The 26,453-nt window shown below is 38.5% G+C and overlaps 1 protein-coding gene across 5 annotated transcripts; it reads right to left on the bottom strand.

Moving 5' to 3' along the window:
• Positions 1-308: 308 nt before the first annotated feature.
• On the bottom strand, positions 309-26,453 carry LOC127809864 (uncharacterized). Of its 5 annotated transcripts, XM_052349007.1 has the most exons (8): positions 26,318-26,453; positions 4,988-5,158; positions 3,401-4,774; positions 2,596-3,282; positions 2,421-2,504; positions 2,249-2,324; positions 1,700-2,016; positions 309-834 (listed from the first exon to the last, which is right to left on the bottom strand). In XM_052349007.1, the coding sequence occupies exons 3-8, from the start codon at positions 4,721-4,723 to the stop codon at positions 595-597; spliced, it is 2,727 nt and encodes a 908-aa protein (XP_052204967.1). In that variant the 5' UTR covers positions 4,724-4,774; positions 4,988-5,158; positions 26,318-26,453; the 3' UTR covers positions 309-594. The 5 variants fall into 5 exon arrangements, with proteins under 5 accessions (XP_052204967.1, XP_052204969.1, XP_052204971.1 ...); XM_052349009.1 differs by lacking the exon at positions 4,988-5,158; XM_052349011.1 differs by lacking the exon at positions 309-834 and having other exon boundaries at positions 1,849-2,016; positions 2,249-2,350.

The following is a 26,453-nucleotide window of genomic DNA, read 5'->3' as shown; positions in this document are numbered from 1 at the left end:
TTCAAATCATTATGGTTGCAATGCTTGATTGGGTTGTACTTCCTCTTGTAAGTTGAACCTTTTCTTTTTGTTATTAATGAAAAACTTGCATCCATCTAACTTCACATTGAGCAAACTCATTTTAACAGACAATAATAATAATTCATAAACAAGCAGCGAAAATAAATACCTTCACATGAATTCATCTTAAGAAAATATCCTCTAATCACAAAGGGACCAACATTGAGAATGAATAATATCGTTATCACCTGCTTCAAAAAGAAATACCGATTATCATAACCATTGTAGTTGCGATTCACTCAAGAGAATGGTATAATAATAATTATTATTATTATTATAGAATCATAATAGTAATAATCACATATGTAGCTGATACTATAACATATAGTTAATTCGTGACAATATACAACTGCTTGCCTGATCAAAAAAAGAAAAAAAAAAAAAGAAAGAAAGAAAAGGGAAAACAGGGCATCTCTCAGTAGAAGACTTCCCGCTTTACATTGCGTATTCTACATTGATTCAACAACTATAAATTAAAGCATCACTGGTATTCATCACCTAGGCTATATATATAGGTCGTGTTAGTTAACTATACTAGTCACTCAAATCATCATCATCAAGAAAATTGAGATCAGCAGCATCATCATCATCAGTAGTAGTGCCTGTGTTATGAGGGGGATTCACATCCAAAGGTTGTTGTTGCACGTTGGCAACAGCCAAACTCACCATCTCCAGGGATCCCTTTCTCCCCTCACACAGGGGATTTCCATCTTCATATTCAATCATTTCATTTTCGTATGCATCACCTTGTTCCATTTCGCTATAAAGCATTTCCTGTAACACCACAATTAACGACTTCCAGTCAGATAACTTTATATATATAGCAAAACACTACAGAGATAACGGCTTATATTTAAGAGAGTCTCGAACCTAGGTTGAGGGTAAATATATCCTCTTGATGTATGCTAAACAACTTATATTGTCATCAAACAAGTGTGTACATAAGATTGTTCTATCAGAAACATCCAGAGATAAGATCGACCACCCCCCTAGTTGATGATTACCTAGGTCTAATGGTCATGCTTTCCCTACTCAAGTGGTTATCTCCTATAAGTCCTCTTTTATGCACTATGTGGTTTGTCTCCCATTCCCTACTTTCTTTACTTAGCTAAAAAAGAATTGGTAGGTGTCCAATCCCACATCAGCAGTAGGGCAAAGACTTCTTCACTGTATAAAGAGCCACAGAACCCCCTCCTAGTCTGCAACAATCGCCCAGGTATGGATGTTAAGTGGGTCTTGCTTTCCTGACTAAAGTGATTCTCTCTTTAAAATGCTCTGTTATACCATGCGGTTTGGTCTTCATTCCCAACTTTCTTAGCAAAAAACAGAAAACATTCAAAAACTAGTGCTCCGTTGTGTTACCTCCACATCCTATAGTTTTGCGCAAAGACCAAAATACCAAAATAATGAATTTCGTGATAGTGTGATCAATAGTTTCATTTACCACGCAGAGGCTGAGTCCCAAAGACAACTCTTTGGGTCAAATACAAGGAGGGGGAGGTGATGATAAAACTAACAATTCATAAGAACCCAACTTCTAAAAGAAGAACTAGTTTTAAGTTGAGAAAGATTAAATTCATAAGAGTATATCAGATATAAGAAAGAAAACATCATAAGAGTATATGAGCTCGAAAGATACCTCATCATCTGGCAACACTTGTTTATCGGCATCAACCAGCCAGTCATATAGTAAACTTTCTTGCAGAACACCATCAACGGTGATCGAGTCATTAGACCTTCTTCGTGTTTGGCGTTCCCTAAGTCTCAAGTTGTAATGGACAAACACAAAGTCATTTAGGCTTTTTTGTGCTATGCGATTTCGTCTTTGGTTGTGATTTTGATCATACGTACTCCATGAATGCTCACACCCAAACGACGAACAAGTCTGACTCAATATACGTACAGCAATTCGTTGCAGCTCCAAGCAATTTATCCCATGTTGTTGCCACCATGCAGCTGGCAAGGGGAAAATACCACATTTATAGTTGGCATAACTGCATGAATGCATTACATTTCAATTCATGCATATTATATGAAGTATGGATTTCTTTTCCTCTTGTTATTGTTTCTTTTTTGAGTAGTTGTATATTGTTATGTTCGCCTATAATCCTGCAAACTTCAAATGATTCAGAAAGTCGAACCACCCTCTCACACACTCAAGAGATTTTGAGCATTCTAATGTTATCACCTGGATTAAGCTCTGATCTAGTGCTAATTGCCAAGTCAGTTCCAAAATCAGCTTTTGCAGAACCGAAATCAGAAATCTGAAACAGAGCGTCACAGCATTGAACTGGGAAAACAAAGGTAAGAAATAATGAAATCAGCCAAAAAAATTGATCTACAAAAAATAAAAGGCCTACCTGCATAGATGCAGAAATCCTTCTTCCACTATCTGGCTCCAATCGAACAAGACAAGAGTTTAGTCCACGTACAACATCTGGATGCTACAATTACATGAACTTAAAATTTGAATGGGGCAACCGCAAAATAAATTTTCTTTCAAAAAGAGAAAAGAACTCAGAATGGTTTTTTTACCGCAACAAAATCAGGACGATAACGGTAGGACGGATTCAAGTAGAAAGCAGCTAGATATAGAGGGTGGTGGAACAGTGAAGTCCAGTGACTATCAATTACACTCCAAAAAGGTCCATACTTCCTTGCATCATCACCGTGATTACTTTTGATTGTGAGCTTTGCCCTATACATATCATTGTAGATATATGGCATTGAAAGGTTCTCATCACCATTAACTTTTTGAAGCACCAGCATTATGGGGTCTACTGATTTTCTAATATACTGAACCTTTTTCCAAAATGTGGCATTCAACACAATCTTCTCCACTTCCTTACCATCATCAGATTTTGAAAAGCGTGATAGAAGCCATTTATTTGATTGAAACATTCTTTTAAGGCCAATCCTGTGATCCAATAAACTTTGTAGAGTAGCAAAACTCGAAGCATACTGGGTAAAAGATGGCCTCAGAAGCTCCTGTCCCCCTGTAAACTCTTTTTTCATGAGATTTAACAACCCAATTTGATTATAGATGAACTTAGTAATCTTTTGGCCTTTATCAATGCACTCTCCAACCAGTTTTATTTTACCAAAATCTTCAAGCATCTGATCAATACAATAAGCAGCACAAGGTGTCCAGAACAAATTTTTTCTCTTTTCTTCAAGCATCTTTCCAGCAGCTTCGTAACAAGGAGTATTCTCTGTGATTACCTACAATAATGTTTTGAAATAAGCAAGTCGGTAGAGAGAAAATAATCAATTGATAGCAGATTCACCAAAACATGAGAAACATAACACAACCATGATAAGAAGGAAACATTAACCCTACCTGCACAATGTGTTCCTCACCCATATCTTCTACTACTTTGTCAAGTAACTTGAATAAACATGTGGCATCTTCAATGATATCAGTCGCATCAACTGATCTGACAAAATATATGCCACGGGGGCATGAAACTAGAAAATTGATCAATTTTCTACCTTGTGTATCTCTCCAACTATCTGCCAAGATGGAACATCCAGTAACAGCCCAGGAAGCTTTATACTCGTGCAAGTAGCTTTTAATTGTTGCAGTTTCATCTTGCAAAAACCTACCAGATATCAATCGACTTGAAGGTCCTACCAGATCCTGTCCATATTGACCAACCAACTCTAACATCTTATGGAAATAAGGGGAGTTGGCCACATTTGAAGGAACTCCTGCATGATAAAAGAATTTGCATATTGCAGACATAACTTCCTTGCGAGACTTTCTAGACCCTAATTTCACTTGTTTGTAAGATGTTGGCATCTGACTCTTTGGTGTTGTTAGAACCAAAGAATCTAATCGTGGTCTTTTCATTAATGATTCAGATCCACTACTAGAGGGCATCCCTTTAAAAGTCCTTGAGTCTTTGCCTGGCCTTTTATCTCCAAGTAACAATCTTTCATTGCTCACATGGGTATCTTCTTCCTGTTCTTCCTCCTCGTCTTCATTATCTGAATTCATATAGAAAGCAGATATCTCCTTAGCATCAAGTCGTCTATGCCTCCTTCCAGTGCGATGCCATTTCATGTTTTCTTTTATTTTAAGATATACTTCCTCAGGAGCATTTTTACAAGGTGCAACTTCTCCAGGTATTCTAGCTAGATGTTGTTTAAACCGATTGATACCACCACTAACTATTTTTTCACAATAATTGCATTTCACCTTTTTCTTCCTGTCATCTTGGGCAGCACCATGCTCCCACCCTGGATCCACATATCCTAGAGACCGAAGAGGGGCCAAATTTATGACCAAACCTTTATCACCCATCAACTGTTTTCCTTTGCTTTTATACCCAATATGCTCTTCCTCCTCTACATCTTCATTGGACGGGAAACTCAAGTATGTTTGCTCATCATATTCAATTTGTTTAGGTTTCTTACCAAAACGACATCCTTCTAGATTTTCTCTCATTTTCAGGCAAACATCCTCTGGAGCCTTGTCACAGTATGTTACTTCTCCAGAAACTCGAGCCAAATGTTGCTTCAATCTGTATATCCCTCCACTGACTATTTTTCCGCAGTAATTGCATCTGACCTTCTTCTTCCTCTCATCTTGAGCAACACCATGGTCCCATCCAGGGTCAACAAGTCCAGTAGATCGAAGTGATGCCATCTCTTCAACCATTTGAGAAGCTGAAGTGCAGCTATTTTTACCGTAATCTGATCATGCCGCTTGCTAGAAGACAGAAAAAGATATTAAGTACAATCACAACACTCAAGTATGAACATAACATTTGGCTTTTAAAAATCAATAATATTGTTTGTGCATCAAAATTTAGGCCTATATGCCGTGAAAATTGGATTTGTGTCACAAAATTTTGCAAGTAAATGAACTACACTTTCTTCTGCAAGAATACAACAACATGCAAAATGAAAACTAAAACATTACCTCTCATACAATTGCCTTGGTTTTTCTCATGCATTATTAGCACTATTAAAGGAACAAAGCAAGAATTGCAGTTGTGCCACATACTTGACAATCCAATACATTAAAAACCCTAGCTGCATGCCCTTCTTAGGGAAATTATAAACCTGCTGCCCTCAATTTAGTTCTTCAAAGCTGCAAAGAAACATTTAAGCATTTCTTTTAATACATCTATCACCCCATTTTACTCAACTAATTTGTGAATAATAGAAAGGAAATTTCATCAAACATAAAAAATAAAGAAGAGCTATATTTAACTGTGCTAGTGAGGATAGAATTGCACAAATCAAGTCCGTAGAACTAAGCAAGAAGGGTAATGCTGACAGATTTTTCATTAGGATAGTATGCAACACACGATTAATGACATGAATGCTAGAATAAGAAACTATCAAATGTTGTTTTCTTGTGAATGAGACCTTTTGGGTTACTAAATGAACAAGACCTTTTCTTGTGACAACACAATAGATTTTACAATTCCCTGAAATCAATTCAAGGTCACATAATTTGGGAATTCTAGAAAAGAAAGAAAAAAAGAAAAAGAAAAGCATATAATGACTTTGAGGCCACCCATCATAACATTATACAAGGGATCTCTATTCATTCGATTTCGATCTTCTTATCAAACTAAAGAGAAACAAAAAAAGAGAAAGAAACATGTGGTAATTCCATTTAAGAATAAAATTACACCCAAAATCATTACTTATTTTTCTCCTTGATTCATAGATTAGTGAATTAATTCAAATTTGGAGAAAAAGAGAGTATTCAATTTTTATATATGCCTTGCTCTAAATCCCATTCTACTATTATTTTTCCATATATAAAAATTTACTCCCAAAAATTAGTGTTCTCTTATTTTTTTTGGAGTATTTGGATTGCAGTTAAAGAAATTCGAAAATAAATAAAATCTATATACAAGTGCTTTACAATATTAGTTTTGAATTTCTCAAAAAAAAAAATATTATGCATGAAATATATACATTGAAACAATATATTTTCCATAGTCTTTTGTGAAAATGTTTTTGCTCAAAATAAAATCTTAGCTCTATAAAACTTTGAAAATGTTTGTGTAAGTATGATTTTGTCGCTCACTTTCAGTTTTTGTCTCAAAGCCACAAATAACATATCAAACTTTTCTAAGTACAACAATCAACAACAATTAAAAACTTTATTGTTACTAGATGGGGTTAACTTGGTGAGTTTGGAAATTTCCAATCATCTCTGACAATACCCATATCTCTAGCGCTAGTCATATCCTATATAAATCTATTATGTTGTATGTTATATCTAATAGTTTTCCCACCAAGTTTTCTTTGTTAGTCCTCTCCCAATTTTGCTACAAATTTCCTCCATTTTATGAACTTAGGTGTTTACATCATCTTCTCATATAACCAAACCATCTTAATCATGAGTCTCTAACCTTAGCTTCAATAGACATCACTCCAACTGATGTCATACATGATATCACCCTTCATTTGTCTTTTATGTTTGAGGGTATTTTGTTTTTTATATATCATTGTGTTTTATCATCGTGATTCCCTTTGTCAAAAGTGACGTGGTGATGATGTTTTTCTACTTAACGCTTTGGGTATGTCTTTTATTATCATTAGCCCCCTTTTGTCAAAAGAAACAATGATGTTGTTTATCTTTAATCATTGTAATTTGTCAACAAGACTAGTATTTATATGTGTGATCTTATAATGCTTTGGCATGAACATTTTTATAAAGAAAGTGCAGAGAGCATTTTTACCCTAATTCTTATCTAAATAATTTATTTGTTTAGTGACGAATTTACTTTATTTTTATCACTCTTCCTTCTTCTATTTTAGAGTGTGACGAATCAAAACTAGTATTTTCTTGTTTGTGGCGAATTTTCTTATCAAACAAAGAGTGCTAGTATTTCTTTTATATTTTGGACACAACACCTCATCTATTGGTACGCAAATCCTTCCTTGAAATAATAACAAGCCATCGCCCCTCTGACTGTACCCCAAGGGAGTGAATTTACCAATCTCTGCCAAAATCTGAGCTAACTTGACATCATTAGGTTGTTGAATTCGAATCTGGTCAATTAGCTCAAACTGCACCTTCAGGTATGCGCAGCTCATCACCAATCTCTCTTCTGAGGAAGAGATGGATAATTCTCCTATCTGCTCCAACAGCCTCCATTCTTAGACCATCATAGTCGCCATCGCCGCTCCACGTAAACTCAATGCATCAGCCACCACATTGGCCTTTCCCGGGTGGTAAAGAATCTCACAGTCATAGTCTTTGAATAACTCCATGCATCGTCGCTGTCTCAAATTTAATTCTTTCTGGGAGAAGATATTTTAGACTTTTATAATCTGTGTAGATTTCCACGTTCTTGCTATATAGATAATGCCTCTAGATTTTTAGAGCAAAACCTACTGCCGCTAACTCTAAGTCATGAGTAGGATAGTTCAACTCATGCTTCTTCAATTGTCTCAAGGCATAAGTATTTACGCGCCCATTCTGCATCAATACACCCCCCCAATCTTGCATGTGAAGCGTCACTGTAAATAATGAACTTCTCCCCACACCTTGGAATAGTTAACATCAGAGTCATGGTCAGCCTCCTCTTCAATTCTTGGAAATTGTTTTCTGAGACTTCATTCCATTCGAATTTTACTTCTTTCCTTGCTAACTTAGCCATGGGTAAGGAGAGTCGAGTAAATCCCTCGATGAATCTCCTGTAATAGCTAGCCAAACCCAAGAAACTTCAAATACCTATCATTGTAGTAGGCCTTGGCCATTCCACCACGGCCTTAATCTTCTCGAGGCCTTAATCATCCACACGCGGAAGAGGATATTTATTTTTTAAGGTCACTTGGTTCAATTGCCAATAGTCTATACATAGTCGCATCGACCCATCTTTCTTCCTCACAAATAATACTGGGGCTCCCCAAGGAAAAACACTAGGTCTGATAAAACTCTTATCAATCAACTCTTGTAACTAGGCCTTCAGTTCTTTTAACTCATTAGGGGTCATCCTATATGGGGCTTTAGAAATAGATTGAGCACCTGGCATCAACTCAATTGAAAACTCAACTTCTATTGGAGGTGGCAACCCCCCCAACTCTTCAGGAAACACATCTGGAAAATCCCGAATCACTGGGTATCTCCGTTAACTCTGACTTATTCCCCATACCCGTGGTCACAAAAGCAAGATATGTTTCACAACCATGACATATTAATCTCTCTGTTTTCATCACCAATATCATGGGGGTAGAGCTCATTGGTTTAATTCCCCGATATATAAGAGCTAACTGTTGAGGTGGCTCAAATTGAATTATTTTCCGACGATAGTTAACCATGGCATAGTGTTGAGAAAGCCAATCTATACCCAAAATTAAATCAAAATCTTCTATAACTAAGACCACCAGATCTCTCAGTAACTCCTTATCATGCACCACAATCTTACATCTTTTATATACCTCTCTACCCATTAAGGCTACGTCCCCCGGTGTAGTTACAATCAAATAATGTGGCAATAAAATCCCAAGAGCAAATACGTGACATACTGCCTGGGGTCCAATAAAAGAACGAGTAGATCTTGTGTCAAAAAGTGCACATACATCGTTGCCATATAGACAAAGAATTCCTTGAATTGTGTCATTTGACTCATTTCCCTTCTCTGCATCTGTTACCGTTAGTGCAAAGACACTCCCCTGAACATGGGGTCTATCTGTAATAGCTGTACGCTGAGTTGATGGTAAAGCTAACTAAGGAGCTACGCACCACAAATCTCTAACTGGGTCTCTACCCCTGACTCCCTGGTCTCTGCCCTCCATACTGAGACGGTGTAGAGCATGTGTTAACCCTATGACCCTTTCCACCACAACAATAACAGATTACTTCTCTGGCTGAGGTCGCATTCGGACTCTGAGGGCAACCCCTCTGAATATGACTTGTCTATCCACAGAGGGAACAAAACGTTTTTTTATTAAACGTTTCATAACCCTCCAACTCCTAATATCCTCTTCTCCACCTCTCCTACATTGTGCTAAGTCCTTCACCATAGATTAGCATAATCTGTAAATTCAAGAGCTGCAAGTTTGTATTTTCTTACCTCGGAATACTCTTAATATTCAAATACTTTTTCCACTCGCTGCACCCACTCAGCACTCTTCCAGTGAGCTAGTTTCCTTAAATGGTGGAATCTTCATCTTGATGTTGTTTCCCAGATCTCTTTGTTGCCTCCTCTGCCATGGTTGTTCAACCACGCTAGCTTCGTTTACGATTTTATCTCCTTCACCCTCATCTTCATGGATAGCCCTTCTTGGTGCTTGAGGAATGTGTTGTTGTTGTGGTGGTTGTTGAGCTCCCATCCTCTCAAACACTTAAGTTAAACGAGTAATTTGCTCCATCATCTCTTCTTGCCTTTGTTGGAGACTCGTGATTTGAGCTTGTTCCAATGAAAGCCCTCTTGGTGCGTCTTCTCCGGCTATGATTAGAACCTATGATTTGATACCAATATAATGTGCCCAAAATACAAAAGAAATACTAGCACTTCTTGTTTAGTAAGAAAATTCGCAACAAACAAGAAAATACCAGTTTTGATTTGTCACTCTAAGATAGAAGAAGGAAGAGTGATAAGAATCAAGTATATTTACCACTAAATAAATGAATTGCATAGATAAGAATTAGGGTAAAAATGTTCTCTACACTTTCTTCATAAAAATGTTCATACCAAAACATTACAATATCACATATATAAATACTAATATTGTTGACAAATTACAATGATTAAAGACAAACATAATAATTAAAGATAGACAACATCATTGCCTCTTTTGTGGCTAATGATGATAAAAGACACACCAAAAGCATAAAGTAAAAAATTGACAAATGGAATCATGATGATAAAACACAATGATATATAAAAGACAAAATACCCTCAAACATAAAGGACAAATGAAGGGTGATATCATGCATGACATCACTTAGGAGATTTGGGCTTGTTGGAAAGACTTGGGCCTGACAGATGGGTTGACTGCTTGGGTTTGATCATGGAGTGCCTAGGTTGCATTCTGGTCTTACTTCCAAGCAAACGGGCAATGTGATTAATTTGAACTTTAACTCCTTCACTTTGTGGGCTAGAGATTGGAAGAGAATGGGGATGCAGATTGGGCTCCTTGTGCGTGCAAATATATATGTGTATTTTGCATTTAATTAAATGAATAAAAAAGGAAGAAGGATGTGAGGGGAATTTACTTATTTGTGTGAGGGCAAAAATGGGAAAGAAAGAGAAGTATATGAGGGTGCCTTAGTGTGAGTCCTCTTCATTTTCTTCTTCTCCCATTCTTCTCTTCTCCTTGTTCTCTTCAATCCCTAATTTCTTCTTCTTCAAATTTGGTGCTTCAAGAGGGATTCAGTAGCTGATTTTAGAGGGTTCGGTTGGAATTAAAGGCTTGGTTTGTAGCTTCCTTCCTTCTCTCAAATCATCCCTTAATCAAGGCAAGTTCCATTTTCTCCTTTCCTTATTTCTTTGTAAGTCTATTTCCTCTTCTTTGGAGATGAAAATCAAAATCTTTTGGTGACCTTGATCATGTATTTTCTAAGCCTTGTGTTCTTGTAATTTTAATTTTCGGATCTCATTATTTTTGGTCAGATTTACGCATGTTGTACTTTTTAGGGTATAACTTTATGTGATTTTATCCAATTCGAAATTCGTTTGTTTCTGTGTAAACTAGACTTGATAAATTTTTAATATATGGCTTGAATCATTTGGCTTCGAATTGAACCTGCAGTGGCCTTGTTAAATTCTGCCAAAAAAATTCATAAGTCACTGTAGCGCGCAATCTGCCATGCTTCAGTTTTTGGAGCATAACCTTATGTGGTTATATCCGATTTGCAATCCGTTTGTTGCTTTGTAAACTAGACATCATGGACTTCGATTCGGTATATGTGGTGCCCCAATAATCGGAAGGGCACACATGAAGCAAATTTAAGTTCGGAAGCTAACTCCGGAAGCGATCTTCGGAAGAATGGAATCAGCTTCGAAAGAATGGCAACGGCGAAGCTTCGGAAGACGTAGCGGTATATCTTCGGAAGGTGACCTCCTTGGTTCGCAACCCATCATCGGAAGTAGGACCTCTGAAGAAACAGTCTTGATAGGTTCGAAAGATATCTTCCGAACTACCATGTACGGTTGATTGTTGATCTCTATATAAGGCCAAGCTTAACATTCCAAAAGGATCTTTTTGAACTCTGGTATTTTCTCTCACTACTTACCTTCCGAAGATCTTAGTTTACTTTCCTTTCCTTGCGTAAGAACTCCTTCCGTACTGACTTAAGCTTCGGAGGGTCTTCGTGGGAAAAGTCCCACAAGCCTTTTAACCATTCTCCTACAGAAGCTTCAAAAGCTACAGCAAACTACCTTCAGAAGATCACCTTGGGCCACCTCTGTTGGCCAGCAACTGTCTCTCGGCAGCAGTTCCTTCGGAAGCCCGTCATCTATTGTTCGAAAGGACCATCCTGTTCTTCGAAAGAACTCAGTCAATTAGCTTCGAAAGTTCGTTTCGGTAGTTTCCTTCGGAAGCCTGCTGCAGAATCGTGTTTTGTTCTAGTCTCGGGGTCAACAGCATTTACGCACGTTCCACTAATAAAAGTTTTTAATTGTTGTATTTTGGCAACAACGGTATATGAATTGATTTAATTGATTATGATTTGAAGCAGTTACAGCCTCGTTAATTTCGATCTAAAATCTGAAATTTTTTGTTATGATTGAGATGATAATTCTTGCCTACGTTACCATGTTTAATCTTATTGATATCCTTAAATACTTGATATATTTTATTCAAAAGCCTCAATAGGGTTTCGATTCACCCTATATATTTCTTAAGGAATGATGCATTTCTTGATTAGGGTATAGTTGTCAGCACTTAAGGGGCTGACAAGGCTGGGAATGGAATTCGAGAGAATTCCAGTGAATCGAGAAGGGGAGGGAGAGAATGTGAGGGAAGAGAGAGAGAAAGTGAAAAATATTCTCATTAATCATTGGGAGCATGGCTCCAGTACACTCAGTTTTATAGGCTGTTAGGGAATTCTTCTAGAAGGCATGCTGCGACTCAGCCTGCCCACTACACTGCTGAGGCTCATCCAATTGAATTACAAAATGGGATGGACCCTTCTATCCCTCTACCTTGCTAGCTACGTGACAAATTCCCCCCTTCTTAAAAACATTTCTTGTCCTCAAGAAATCACAAGAGTCTAGCCACCCGAGGAAACTGTTTGAGTAACTCCGGAAGGTATTCCCAAGTTGTGCCGTCTGAGGGCCGGTTGCTCCATTGGACTTACACTTGAATCAAGGGTAAGGACCCTTGGTAGATGACCCTCCTATCAATAATGGCCATAGGTTCATATTCCTCTAGGTTCTCCTCCTCAAGTTGGGTGGTTCAACACTTACCACTTCCTGTGACCCTACTGATTTCTTGAGTAACGATGTTGAAGTTTGCCTAGAGTTTATTTGATGCGGTAGAAGATCAGTATGTTGAAGTCTATTGGCTGGAAGTTTTAGATCAATTAGGGCTTTTAAATATAAGTGTAATTCTTTTATAATTTGGAGGGCCTAATTATAATTTCCCATAGTAGTTAGTTACCTTGGGAATCTCGCCTTTTCTATTTATAGGAGGGCGAGGTGGGCAGTCGAGATCACTTAGAAAGGAGAGAGCTTCTGTTTGTCTATGTCCGAGTGAGGAGTTCCGTTCTTGAGAAAGAGAGAGAGGCAGTTTAGTCTTGTGTATTTCTTGGGAGAATGTGCGCTTGTACTCGGGAAGATAGATGAGATTTAGAAGCTTGGTGTACTGATCTTTGTTATCCTAATAAAGGCTATTTGAAGTGGGTGTTGATTGCTGGATGTAAATTTGCCTAAAGGCATTCCGAACCAGGGTATATCTTGTCTCTTCTGATTTTGTTTTATCTTTTCTAATTTTGTTTCATTGCTGGTTTTTTGTGTGGTTTTCTGTTTCTGTGAGTTTCTTTGAATTCGCAAGGGAATTCTCTTTGTTTGGCTTCGGGTAATCAATCCTAAATATCAACAATTTGGTATCAGAGCCATTCTTCATCCAAGATAAGTCTTCTTGATATTTTTCTTGATATCTTTCTTATTGTTTTTTATTAGACTCTAGTTCTAATCATGGCTGCGACAAGATATGATATAGAAAAATTCACTGGCCAAAATAATTTCGGCCTTTGGAGAATTAAGATGAAGGCACTCCTAGGAAACTTAGGACTGAAAGGAGCATTAGAAGAAGAGAAAAAACTACCCGAAACTAGTACTCCTGAACAGAAACAGGAATATAGTAAACAGAGGGAAGAAATAGATGAAAAGGCATATAATACTTTAATTCTTAGTCTTGGTGATAAGGTTCTTTGAGAGGTCTCAAAGATAACCACTGCTCTATCCTTATGGAATAGGTTAGAAACCTTATATTTGACCAAAAATCTTTCCACCCGGTTGTTCTTAAAAACTAGGTTTTTCTCATTTAAAATGGGAGAGGGGCAGAAACTGCAAGAACATATAGATGACTTCACAAAGTTATGTTTAGATTTTGAAAATATTGATATAAAATATGATGATGAGGATAAGGCTCTTGTCTTATTGCACTCTTTACCAAGATCTTATGAAATTTTTGTTGATATATTAAAACACGGTAGAGAAAATCTGTCTCTAGATGATGTTATTGGAGCTTTAAACTCCAAGGAACTTCAACAAAAGTTAGAGGTCAAGAATTCTGTAGGAGATGCCCTTACAACTAGGTCAAGGACAGAAAAGAAGGATCAAAAGACCAAGGGAAGGTCTAGATCAAAGTCTAAAAAGGGTAAGAAAACAATAAGGTGTTTCTTATGTCATGAAGAATGTCATATTAAGAGAAATTGCCCTAAGAAAAAGAAGGAATTTCAGAATAAAGGGAATACTGAGATATCATCCTCAATCTGTGAATTTGATTATGATAGTGCTGATGCTCTAGTTGTATCAAAAACTGAGAACAATCAGGCTTGGGTTTTAGACTCTGGTTGTTCATTCCACATGACTCCTCATATGGATTGGTTCCTAAGCTTTAGGGACATAGATGGGGGTAAAGTCCTGTTAGGAAATAACCAGGAATGTAAAATCAAAGGGATTGGGGATGATAAAATCAAAATGCATGATGGAATAATTAGGACTTTGGCTGCTGTAAGATATGTACCAGATTTGAAAAGAATTCTGATATCCCTTGGAGAATTAGACAAAAACGGATACTCCTATAGAGGAGTTGGTGGAGTCCTTAAGATAGTAAAAGGATCTCTCATATGCATGAAGGCTATCCTTCAAAATGGCATATATATGTTGCAGGCATCCACTGTAGGGGGAGAGGCAGCATTAGGAGAGGGAAAATCCTAGGGGCAGTCTAGACTGTGGCATCATAGGATGGCTCACATTAGTGAGCAAGGACTCAAAGAATTGGCTAAGCAAGGGATTTTAAGTACTGAGAAAGTTACAGCTATAGACAAATGTGAAACATGCATATTTGGAGAATCAGTAAAAGCAAAATTCCCTAAAAAGGCTACTCACGCCACTAAGGCCCCTTTAGAATATTTCCATTCTAATCTGTGGGGTCCTTCCCAAACCTTATCTCATGGTGGAGCTAAGTATTTCCTATCTATAATTGATGATTATTCTAGAATGGTTTGGGTTTATGTTTTAAAATCAAAGGATAAAACTTTTAAAACTTGGAAAACCATGATAGAAAATCAGAAAGGAAGCAAAATTAAAATCATTAGGACTGACAATGGTTTGGAATTTTGCAACAAGGAATTTGACCACTTATGTAAACAAGAAGGTATCCTAAGGCATCTATCGGTTCCGGGAAATCCCAAACAAAATGGTTTGGCCGAGAGAAAGAATAAAACTCTCTTAGAGAGAGTTAGGTGCATGATTATTCATGCTAGGCTGTCCAAATCGTTTTGGGGTGAAGCTTTAGTCTCGGCAGCCTATGTTATTAATAGGTCACCATCCACAGCTATAGGTTTTAAAACTCCCTATGAAATGTGGACTGATCACAAGCCTAATATAGATCATATTAGGGTGTTTGGGTGTATAGCTTATGCTCATTCCAAACAAGATAAGCTGGATCCTAGAGCTATTAGGTGTTTGTTTATAGGATATCCTAAAGGAGTTAAGGGCTACAAACTGTGGAGTTTAGATCCAAATATGCCTAGGACCTTTGTAAGCAGAGATGTTACTTTCAATGAAGAATCTAACATAAAAGACTTTGAGGGAAAGGGAGAATTAAAGGATGCTGGAAAAGAAAAATCAGTAGATGTAGATCTATTTGGAAAACCAATGGGAAGAGATCAAAATAACTCTCAAGATCAAGAGTTAAGTCTTCAAGAAGAAAATGAAGGACATGGAGAATTCTCTCCAAGTCAGCAGGATGATTATGAGGGATCCTCTGCAGATCAGCAAGAGGATTATGAAGAATCCTCCTACTCAGAAAATTCTCTTGATCCAGAGAGATACAATGTGGCTAGAGATAGGCAGAGAAGGATTTCCAGACCTCCAGTAAGGTATGGCTATTCTGATTTAGTTTCCTATGCCCTATTAAGTGCAGCTGAAGTAGGGGAAGAACCCCTTTCATATGAAGCAGCAGTAAAGTCCAAAGATTCTCAGAAGTGGCAGGAAGCCATGAAATCTGAGATGGACTCTCTTAAACGAAATAAAACTTGGGTCCTTGTAGAAAAACCCTTAGGAAAGCGAGTTGTTAGCTGTAAATGGATATATGAAATTAAGGAAGGAGCTGGAAAAGAAGATAAACCTAGGTATAAAGCTAGGTTGGTGGCTAGAGGTTTTACTCAAGTAGCTGGTGTAGATTTTAATGAGGTATTTTCACCTGTTGTGAGACACACCTCAATAAGAATCTTGCTTGCAATCTCAGCTCATCAAGACATAATTTTAGAACAAATGGATGTCACTACAGCTTTTCTACATGGAAATTTAGAGGAAAATATTCTTATGGAACAACCTAAGGGATTTGAAGTAAGAGGTAAGAAAGAACTAGTATGTATTCTTAAGAAATCTCTTTACGGTTTAAAACAATCCCCTAGGCAATGGTATAAGAAGTTTGACTCATTTATGTTGTCCCAAGGGTTTAAGAGGAGCTCATATGATAGCTATGTCTATTTTAAACATATGCCTAATAATGTATCCATATATCTTCTCCTATATGTAGATGATATGTTGATTGCAAGTCAATCAACTAAGGAAATCATGAATTTAAAACTGAGTTTAAAATCAGTCTTTGAAATGAAAGAATTAGGAGAAGCTAAGAAAATATTAGGCATAGAAATTAAAAGGAACAGACAGCATAGGCAACTAATCTTGTCTCAACAATCCTATCTTAGCAAGTTGGTTAAGAAATACAATATGAGTGATGCAAAGGGTGTATCAGTACCTTTTGCCCAACACTTTAAATTGTCTCATGAGCAGTCTCCAAAGGATGGAAAAGTCATTAAGGAAATGAGTAAGATTCCTTACTCTAATGCAGTTGGGAGCTTAATGTACAGCATGGTCTGTACAAGACCAGATTTGGCCCATTCTATGAGTGTATCTAGTAGGTTTATGGCTAATCCGGGTAAAGCTCACTGGGATGCTGTAAAATGGATTTTCAAGTATGTTAAAGGGACTTTAGATATGTCTTTGGTTTATGGTGGAGGAAAATTAGAATCAAAACCTTACATCTTAGGGTTTACCGATGCAGATTTTGCTGCAGATATTGATAAGAGAAGGTCTTCTACAAGTTATGTATTTCAGATATGGGGATCTACCATAAGCTGGAAAACAAACCTGCAATCGGTAGTGGCTTTATCCACAACTGAAGCAGAATATATTGCTGTAACAGTAGCAATAAAAGAAGGTCTTTGGCTTAGAGGAATCATTAGTGAACTTCTAGGAATAGATGTTAAGGTTAGGATAATGTGTGATAGCCAAAGTGCTATTCATTTGGCTAAAAATCCCTCACATCATGAAAGAACCAAACACATAGATGTTAGGTATCATTTCATTAGGGAAATTCTTGAAAAAGAAGAGATAGCCCTAATAAAAGTTGCAGGAGAAGAAAATGCAGCTGATATGTTTACCAAAGCTGTCCCTAAGTCTAAATTATAGCATTGTTTATCCATTCTTAATGTTGTTTGTGTTTAATATGATCAGTGTTTTGTCTTCATCCAGATAAGAACAGGTTTCAGGCTACCGAGTGAAGAACTCAAGGCAAATGGTGGAGAATTGTTGAAGTTTGCCTAGAGTTTATTTGATGCGGTAGAAGATCGGTATGTTGAAGTCTATCGGCTGGAAATTTTAGATCAATTAGGACTTTTAAATATAAGTGTAATTCCTTTATAATTTGGAGGGCCTAATTATAATTTCCCATAGTAGTTAGTTACCTTGGGAATCTCGCCTTTTCTATTTATAGGAGGGCGAGGTGGGCAGTCGAGATCACTTAGAAAGGAGAGAGCTTCTGTTTGTCTATGTCTGAGTGAGGAGTTCCGTTCTTGGGAAAGAGAGAGAGGCAGTTTAGTCTTGTGTATTTCTTGGGAGAATGTGCGCTTGTACTCGGGGAGATAGATGAGATTTAGAAGCTTGGTGTACTGATCTTTGTTATCCTAATAAAGGCTGTTTGAAGTGGGTGTTGATTGCTGGATGTAGGTTTGCCTAAAGGCATTTCGAACTAGGGTATATCTTGTCTCTTCTGATTTTGTTTTATCTTTTCTAATTCTGTTTCATTACTGGTTTTTTGTGTGGTTTTCTGTTTCTGCGAGTTTCTTTGAATTCGCAAGGGAATTCTCTTTGTTTGGCTTCGGGTAATTAGTCCTAAATATCAACAAACAATACATGGAAGACCGGATGGATGCCTACTCCGTCTGGTAGCTGTAATCGATACGCTGAACTTCCAACCTTAGCTATTATTTGGAAAGGGCCAAAGTATTTAGGTCCCAGCTTAGAAGGGCGCTTGCCCGTGAACAGTTGCTGCTGAAATCGCCTAACCTTTAAGTAGACAGAATCTCCTTCTTCAAAATTCCTTTCAGTTCTCCTCCGGTCTGCCAGTTGCTTCATTCGATTTTGTGCCACCATTAATTCTTGTTTAATAACCTGGAGGGCTTCCTGTCTTTGCCTCAAGTATCTATCCACATCCCTTTCCACATTGGAGTAGTGCATCACTGGTGGAATGAGTGGCGGTTTGTACCCAAAGAGTGCTTCGAAAGGCGATCGCTTGAGTGAGCTATGGAAGTTTGAGTTGTAGCACCATTGAGCTAAGGGCAACCATTGATTCCAACTTTTCAGCCTGGTGAAACACACACACCGTAGATAAGCTTCCAAACACTAATTTACTCTTTCAGTTTGTCCATCCGTCTCCAGGTGATAAGCTGTAGACATATGTAGGCCAACTCCTAGTTGTTTGAACAATTCCCTCCAGAAGTTGCTTGTAAATATCTTGTCTCTATCGAAGGTGATGGACAAGGGCAGGCCATGTATCTTAACCACCGAATCTAGCAGTAACCAGGCCACCTCAGAAGCTGTAAAGGGGTGAGCTAGGCTAAGGAAATACCCAAATTTCGTCAATCTATCCACCACTACGAATATAGTGCTCTTCCCTTCAAATCGAGGTAATCCTTCCACAAAATCCATGGAAATTCTTTGCCATGCTTGGTCTAGTATCTCCAAGGGTTGAAGTAAACTAGGGTAGGGAACTTGCTTGTGTTTGCATTTTTGGCAGACTGGGCATGCTAGAACATAGGCCGCCACTTCCTTCTTCTTGCCCGGCCAATAGAATAATTGTCACACCTTGTTGTAGGTTACATTGAGGCCGGAATGTCCTCCCATGGGGGATGCATGCAGGGCTTGTAAGATTCGGGTCCGTAGTTCAGGGTCTTCCCCAATCACCATCCGTCCTCGATACCTCAATAGCCCCGCCTTCAACGTGTACCCCTTCTGTTCACCCCCATCTATGGCAAGACTGGTCATGAGTTCTTGAGCCCAGGGTGTCCCTTCATAGCTGCATGACACCTCTTTGATCCAATTGGGAACAAGTACAGAGATCGCCTGGCATTCCCCATTTTTTTCCCTTCTGGACAGTGCATCAGCCACTGTATTTTCTTTGCCCTTGCGGTACTAGATGCTGTAATCAAGCCCTAACAGCTTGGTGACCCCTTTTCTTTGTAACTGCGTGTGTAACCTTTGTTCTCCTAAGAACTTTAGGCTTTCATGGTCGGTCTTGATAATAAATGAATTTCCCTCCAAATAACACCTCCATTTGTCCACTGCCATTAGTACTGCTAGTAATTCCTTATCATAGATGCTTAGTCCCAAGTGTTTGGGAGCTAAAGCCTAGCTAAGGAAAGCTATCGGCCTGTCGTCCTGCGCTAACACTGCTCCCACGCCCGTGTCACATGCATCTGTTTCCAATATGAAAGGCTTGGAAAAAATTGGTAGACTAAAATGGGAGCTTGTGTCATAGCCTCCTTTAAAGAAGTGAAGGCGGCTGCTGCCTCCTCTCCCGATACAAACCCATTCTTCTTGAGCAATTCGGTCAGTGGCTTGCTAATTATCCCATACCTCTTAATGAACTTTCTATAATAGCCAGTTAGCCCCAGAAAACCCCGTAGCTCCTTCACAGTCTTAGGGGTAGGCCACTCCACCATGGCAGTAATTTTTTTGGGATCAGTAAGCACGCCCTCTCCAATGATTATGTGCCCAAGGTATTCCACCTTTCCCTCTGCAAAAATACATTTAGACTTTTTGACAAACAATTGGTTAGATTTGAGGACTTGAAATGTGGTTTTGAGGTGGGTTAGATGTTGTTCCATGGTTAGGCTATAAACCAAAATATCATCGAAGAAAACAAAGATAAATTTTCTGAGATATGGGTAGAAAATGTGATTCATGAGGGCCTGAAATGTTGCAGGGGCATTGGTTAGGCCAAATGGCATTAATAGGAACTCATAGAGCCCTTGGTGCGTGCAGAAGGCGGTTTTGGGGATGTCCAAGGTGTTCATTCGGATCTGGTGATAACTAGATCTGAGGTTTAGCTTTGAAAAAATTGTAGCTCCTGATAATTTGTCAAGTAGGTCGTCTATGATAGGGATGGGGAACTTGTTTTTGATGGTGTAGGTGTTTAGTTGTCTATAGTCAACACAAAACCTCCAACTACCATCCTTTTTTTTTTACCAGGAGTACAGGGGAGGCAAATGGGCTCTGGCTCGACCGAATGACCTGTTTGGATAGCATTTCTTTTACTAGACGTTCAATCTCAGCCTTCTGAAATGGGGAATAACGGTAAGAGCGGACATTGATAGGTTCGGTGTTTGGCTTAAGATGGATGATATGTTCTAAAAATCGGTCCGGAGGTAAGGAGGTGGGTTCCAAGAACAATTCCTCAAATTCAACCAATAGAGAATGTAAAGAATCAGTAAATGGTACCTCGCTCGGGGCGTTGGCTGATGCCAGTAATTTGAACCACGGCCATCTCCATTCCTGACGTCTAGCACTCCAGCTTTGAAACCATGAATCTGTTGCATCATTCAAGTATGCAGCAACCATGTTGACCTTGTTTTCTTCCATCACCCGATAGTGATAGAAAAAACGTTCGCACCTTCTTATCCACCAACGAGGCTTCACTCCCTCAAACACTGGTATCTCCATCTTTGGGACGGGAACGTTATTTGCAGCACCTAAGCCTCCTCGCATGGTCGCCTCTCCTGCAGGCTCCATCCTCTCATCTCTATCTTGACGGCCCCGTGCTCCTTGGAAGATGGGAGCAGTAGCTGTTCTAGGTGGAAAATCCACTGGTAAGGTCGTGTTTGGTTGTCAAGAAAAAATGGCCAGTGCAGCGTTCAACTGCTGGCTTAGTCCCGTAAACTCCACTCGGAGATGAGCGAAGTCATCCCTCAAATTTCGCTCCATTTCGATAACATCTAACCTCATCCTGCTTATGTCTTCATGGGTATTTCTGATACCCGCTTCTACCGTTTCGAACCTTTCCTCCACCAGCTCCTGGCCATGTCGCACTCCTTCGTCTATGGCATCTAAGTGAGCTTCCATTTGTTTCATGCAGGTACCTTCCACCATGGTCGTTGGTTGCAGCTCGTCGATCCTGAACCGTAGTCTCTGATACCAATTGTTAGCACTTCCAAGGCTGACAAGGCTGGGAATGGAATTCGAGAGAATTCCAGTGAATCAGGAAAGGGGAGGGAGAGAATGTGAGGGAAGAGAGAGAGATAACAGAAAGGAGAGAGAGAGTGAAAAATATTCTCATTAATCATTGGGAGCATGGCTCCAGTACACTCAGCTTTATAGGCTGTTAGGGAATTCTTCTAGAAGGCATGCTGCGACTCAAACTGCCCACTACCCTGCCGAGGCTCATCCAACTGAATTACAAAATGGGATGGACCCTTCTACCCCTCTACCTTGCTAGCTACGTGACAAGTTTATGCAAGATATTGGTGTTGTCTTGCTTATAACTTTGATTATTTTAATATGGAAATACCTAAGTGTTGCATGATATATATATATATATTAGCACACCTATTATTTTGTGCTATGGCTTTACTGTGTGGGGAAAAGGAAATCCAAAAGCAAGCTCAGAAGGTATTTACCTGTCTGTGGGAGCCTTGGTTCATAATACTTATATGGTTTAAAGCCAAAGCGAGGGTGGATAACGGTTCACATTATGCTTGTTTATATATGGATAATATGGTTGTGGCATAAAAAAAAATTCATAATTGTCTAATGTTGTATAGAATGATAGGATGTATTATGAGATGGTGAATGATGAACAGGAAATTACGTATTCATTTCATGGGAATTTATTTTCTTCCATATTTGATGCTCATATTTCCATTTCATATTTGATTAGCATTTTCTTTTGTATATACTTGTTGGGCAATGTGACTCACTTTGTTTACTTCGCATCATTCCAGATAAAGGTAAAATTAAAGAAGGAGTCGAGCCTAGTGGTGTATGAGTTCATGGGATAGGTTGTGTACAGAGTCGTCCCAGCCAAAAGATCTCTGGGAATTGGTTTTGAGGGCTTGCATAGTAGAGTTTGTTTTGTTGTTACATATTTATGTTGCCATTTTTATTTTGTTGTATGGGTAATTAAGCCCTAACCAGATTTATGTCGTGAGTATTGTCGTATGTATATACCATGTGAGCCTAGTTAAAATAAATGAGATGTATATGGTTGTTTATGTTTTAGTTGTTCTATATCATTCATTTCATGACCTCCTCACGAATCTCTTATGCTAGCAGGTGCTCCAGGTGGTGGGTCGTGACATGTGCAGTAACTAGCAGTTACCATCCACTTCCCTTCCCACTATATTCTTGTAAGAGTGGGCTATATCAGCCACTCGTGAGATGCATTGGGATTCATTGGAAAATCATAAAGTTCAGTTTCTCTCTTCTCCCTTCATTTCTCTCCCTATTTTCTCTCTATTTTCTCCCTCTTTCATCAAAGAAGTTGCAATCAGGCCGAGTTCTTGACAACTTGGTATAGTTGGTATCAGAGTTACCCGATTCTCAGTTGGTCCAGCAACCCTTAGCAATGACTTCGACCCTAGCAGTTATCGATTCTAGGAGCAAATCAGGGCAGTTACAGGCTTTAGGAAGAAAAACTGAGGTGGTTATCGATTCACTAAAGGCAATTAAGTTGACCATTAGAGTTAACAAGAAGAAATTAACCGTGTAAATGGTAGAGGCAACTTGCTCGAAGCAAGTGGAAGTGAAGTTGGAGACCATGGAGTTGGGTTTGCGGCAGACCCAAGAAGAATTGAGCCATTGTTGGGAGGACATCACAGCCACCAACACTGCCACCAGAGAAGCAGTGTATTCGCTAGAGAAGGAAGTTGCTAACCTCGGCCAAAGGGTGGATGGACTATTGAAAATGTTTTCCAAGATGTCCCAGGTCAGCCTGCCGAAAAACTTCCCTCCCAAAACCATTTCGGAGCCAATCTTGACAAGAGTAAACACTTCAGAACCAACCTTGACAAGAGCAGGGGCATTCTTCCTCATGCTTCTACACCACAGGAAGATAAGGAATAGCCGGAAATAGATCCGACAGTACAAGTAAGGGGATCCTACCAAAATCACCCACACACACCTCTACCTAGACTTGAAATTCCCATGTTTAAAGGTGTTAAACAAAGGTGGTGGGTCCGGAGGTGTAAAAGGTTTTTCAAGCACTATAATGTGACTGAAGGGCAAAGAATAAACCTTATTGCAGCCTATTTCAATGACAAGGTCGATACATGGTTTCAAGGTTGGAACAAGGTAAGGGATGAGGCAACTTAGATAGAGTTTGTGGAAGACTTATGTGACAAATTTGGTGAGCAGTCTATGGCGGATACAATTGAGGAGTTTTAACAAATTGAAATAGGAAGGGTCGGTGTTAGAATACCAGGTCCATTTTGAGGGATCGAGGTCCCTAATGTAAAATGCACAACCTACTTTGATTGAAAAATATTTTGTCTCCAGTTTTATTAGCAATTTAAAAGATGAATCGAGGCCAACAATTAAGATGATGCAACCTGCAACTGTCAAGAAAGTTGCTAAGAAGGCAAGATCGCAAGAATTGGCTTTGGAAGCTAAACAAAATTCAATATAAGAGCTATTCAATAATAGGTTAACCCACTGGAGGAAACCCTAAAGCTGCAAACTCAAGAGTGCCCAAAGAAAATGTGAATTTTAATTTTTAAGGCTTTACCTAACACCAACCCGGTTAAGCCATTCACTGTGGAACAAAAGACACAGCTTGGGTTATGTTTCAAGTGTGGAGAGAAGTATGGGCCTGGGCACCAGTGCAAGGGTCAATTTCTACAAATGGAGGGACCGAATGAAAGAAAGGAGGAAGAAGAAGAAGAGATTTCAGAAGAAACAGAAATTATGGCTGAGAATGTTCAGGAAGCCGAGGGTGGAGAGTTGTCCTTGAATGCACTTAAAGGAGGTCTAACTAACAAAGTCATTAAGGTGGAAGGACTAGTGGGCAAAAGGAAACTAATGGTTTTAGAAGACAGCAACTATAGTTTTCTGGATGAAAACTGCCAAGGAACTAAACTACAAAGTGAAAACTACCTTCCCTTTATTAGTGACAGTTGCCAACGGAAACAAGATGTACACCAACTCAAGGTGTGTGGAATTTGTTGGAAGATGCAAGGACACAAATTCATGGTCGATCTGTGGATTCTCAAGTTAGGGAGCTGTGATATTGTATTGGGAGTGGATTGGATGAGGACTCTCAATCCCATCATATTTGATTTCAACAAATTGGAGGCAACCTTAATCATCATAGTATGCATCAGAGTGCAACATATGCATTAACATTTTTATAAACTGAGTACAAAATAAACAATTAGGTATCATCATCCCATAATGCAAGTGTCTCTCCTAGTAGGATGAAAATATTTCATGAGCATTCGAAACACTAAGTAGTTCATAAGTAAATCATGAAAGATGATTTGGTTTAAAGTGTACATGATGCATTAGCATACAAATCTAACTATAAGTTAAAATATAACATAGCCTTTTTACTAGCCCAGTATAGGTCAAAGTATCAAACCTCACAATGACAAGGACAAAAGGTCATCACACTAAAATAGGGATAGCAAAAATAAAAATCCCCAAGTGTGTCTAAATAAGTGTCTAACCAACTCTAGCACCCAACACTGAAATGGGTATCACCTATCTTGCCTCGAATGAATTGAACTTGGCATTACGGAATTTGCTAGGCTACGTCATCATGTCTCACCTAGAGTTGCTATGTAAGAGTGCACACTATATAGGTCATAGTTACACACAGGCCATACATTTTAGGGTAAACCACTGGTAAATGAATACAAGCACGATGCCCATACACTCGCAATGTACTCACATACTTAGTTTGTCCTCGCACATATGTTGTACTAACATATAACTATATGTATATTCATTTATGTATGGTTAACATATAACTATATGTACATTCACTTATGTATACTTTAAGTACTTTTCCTATTTTAAAATGAATTGTTCGTAAAATGATGTTAAATTCATTAAATTAGGTAAGGATAGTAAATAAAGTATGTTTGAGAAAGGGATCATTTCATAATTCTAGGAGCTTAAAGGTCAATTTATAATTTTAGAAACTTAAGGGTGACTATATAATTTTATGAACTTCAAGTTTAATTCATAATTTTATAAATTTGAGAACCCATTCATAATTTTATAACTTAAGATTAATTCATAATTTCATAAATTTAAGGACCAATTCATAATTTATAAACTTAAAGGTAAATTCACAATTTATATATCCATTCATAATTTTATACACTTAAAGATAATTCAAAATTTTATAAACTTACAGCCCAAGTTTTATAAACTTAAGAGCCAATTCATATTTACGTAAACTTAAGGCCAAGCTCATAGTTTTATAAACTTAAGGACCAATTCTTATATTTATAAACTTAAGGCTTTTTAAATTTAAAAGCCAATTCATATTTTTATAACCTTAAGGCCCAACTCATAATTTTATAGCTCAAGGCCCCATTTTGTTATAAAGATCAAAAGCCCAATTTCATAGTCTTATATAAGCAGGACCCATATTATTTTCTGAAATGTTTCAAGTCTTAAGCCCAAAACCCAATTAATGTACCAAATAAGACCTGAGCTGGAAAATTGAATGGGAAAACTAAAACAATGGCGTCCCTGCCACCGCAGCTGGCCGGTGGCTCAGGCAATCAGACATGATCACCGGATTCCCCCGGTCCTTGCGATTGACACATCCTAGAATGAAAGCGATCCAATGGCCAGATTTTTGTAGATCTAAGAATTAATTTCCGCCCAAACGTTGCCGCCCCCAGCGCCAGCCGGTGATTCCGATGATCGGTGCCCGTCATCGGATTCCCCCGGCCGCGATGATTCATACATCTAAAAATGAAAATGATCCAACAGCTAGATTTTAGTAGATCTAAAAATTAATTTTTCTTGGCCAAACTTACAGTTTCTGGAAAACCGTCACTAACCACCGTCCACGGCGGATTCCAACGATCGGAACCGACCATCGAAATCCCCTTGGCACAGTGACCGACACATCCCAAAAACGAACGGATCAAACGGTCGGGTCTTAGTAGATCTAAGTTTAGAGAAGCTGATTTTTCATCCTAGCTCGCGTACGCATACATATATATATATATATATTATATATATATAGCGTGCATATACATACATTAACCAGAAAAATTAAGGGACAAACGTTCTAGATAGGTTACCTGGGAGGGGTGCGAGACACCGTAGGCGGCGGCGGCTAGCCGGAAAATAGCTGGTCGCCGTCCGGTCTCTTTAACTAGAGTTTTGAGAGAAGAGAGAGAGAGACAGAAAGAGCAAAATGTATGGCTGAAGGAAGAG

The sequence above is a fragment of the Diospyros lotus genome, chromosome 9, assembly GCF_014633365.1.
Source record: "Diospyros lotus cultivar Yz01 chromosome 9, ASM1463336v1, whole genome shotgun sequence".
NCBI classification, from domain to species: domain Eukaryota; kingdom Viridiplantae; phylum Streptophyta; class Magnoliopsida; order Ericales; family Ebenaceae; genus Diospyros; species Diospyros lotus.
This window is presented reverse-complemented; position numbering and strand designations above follow the sequence as displayed.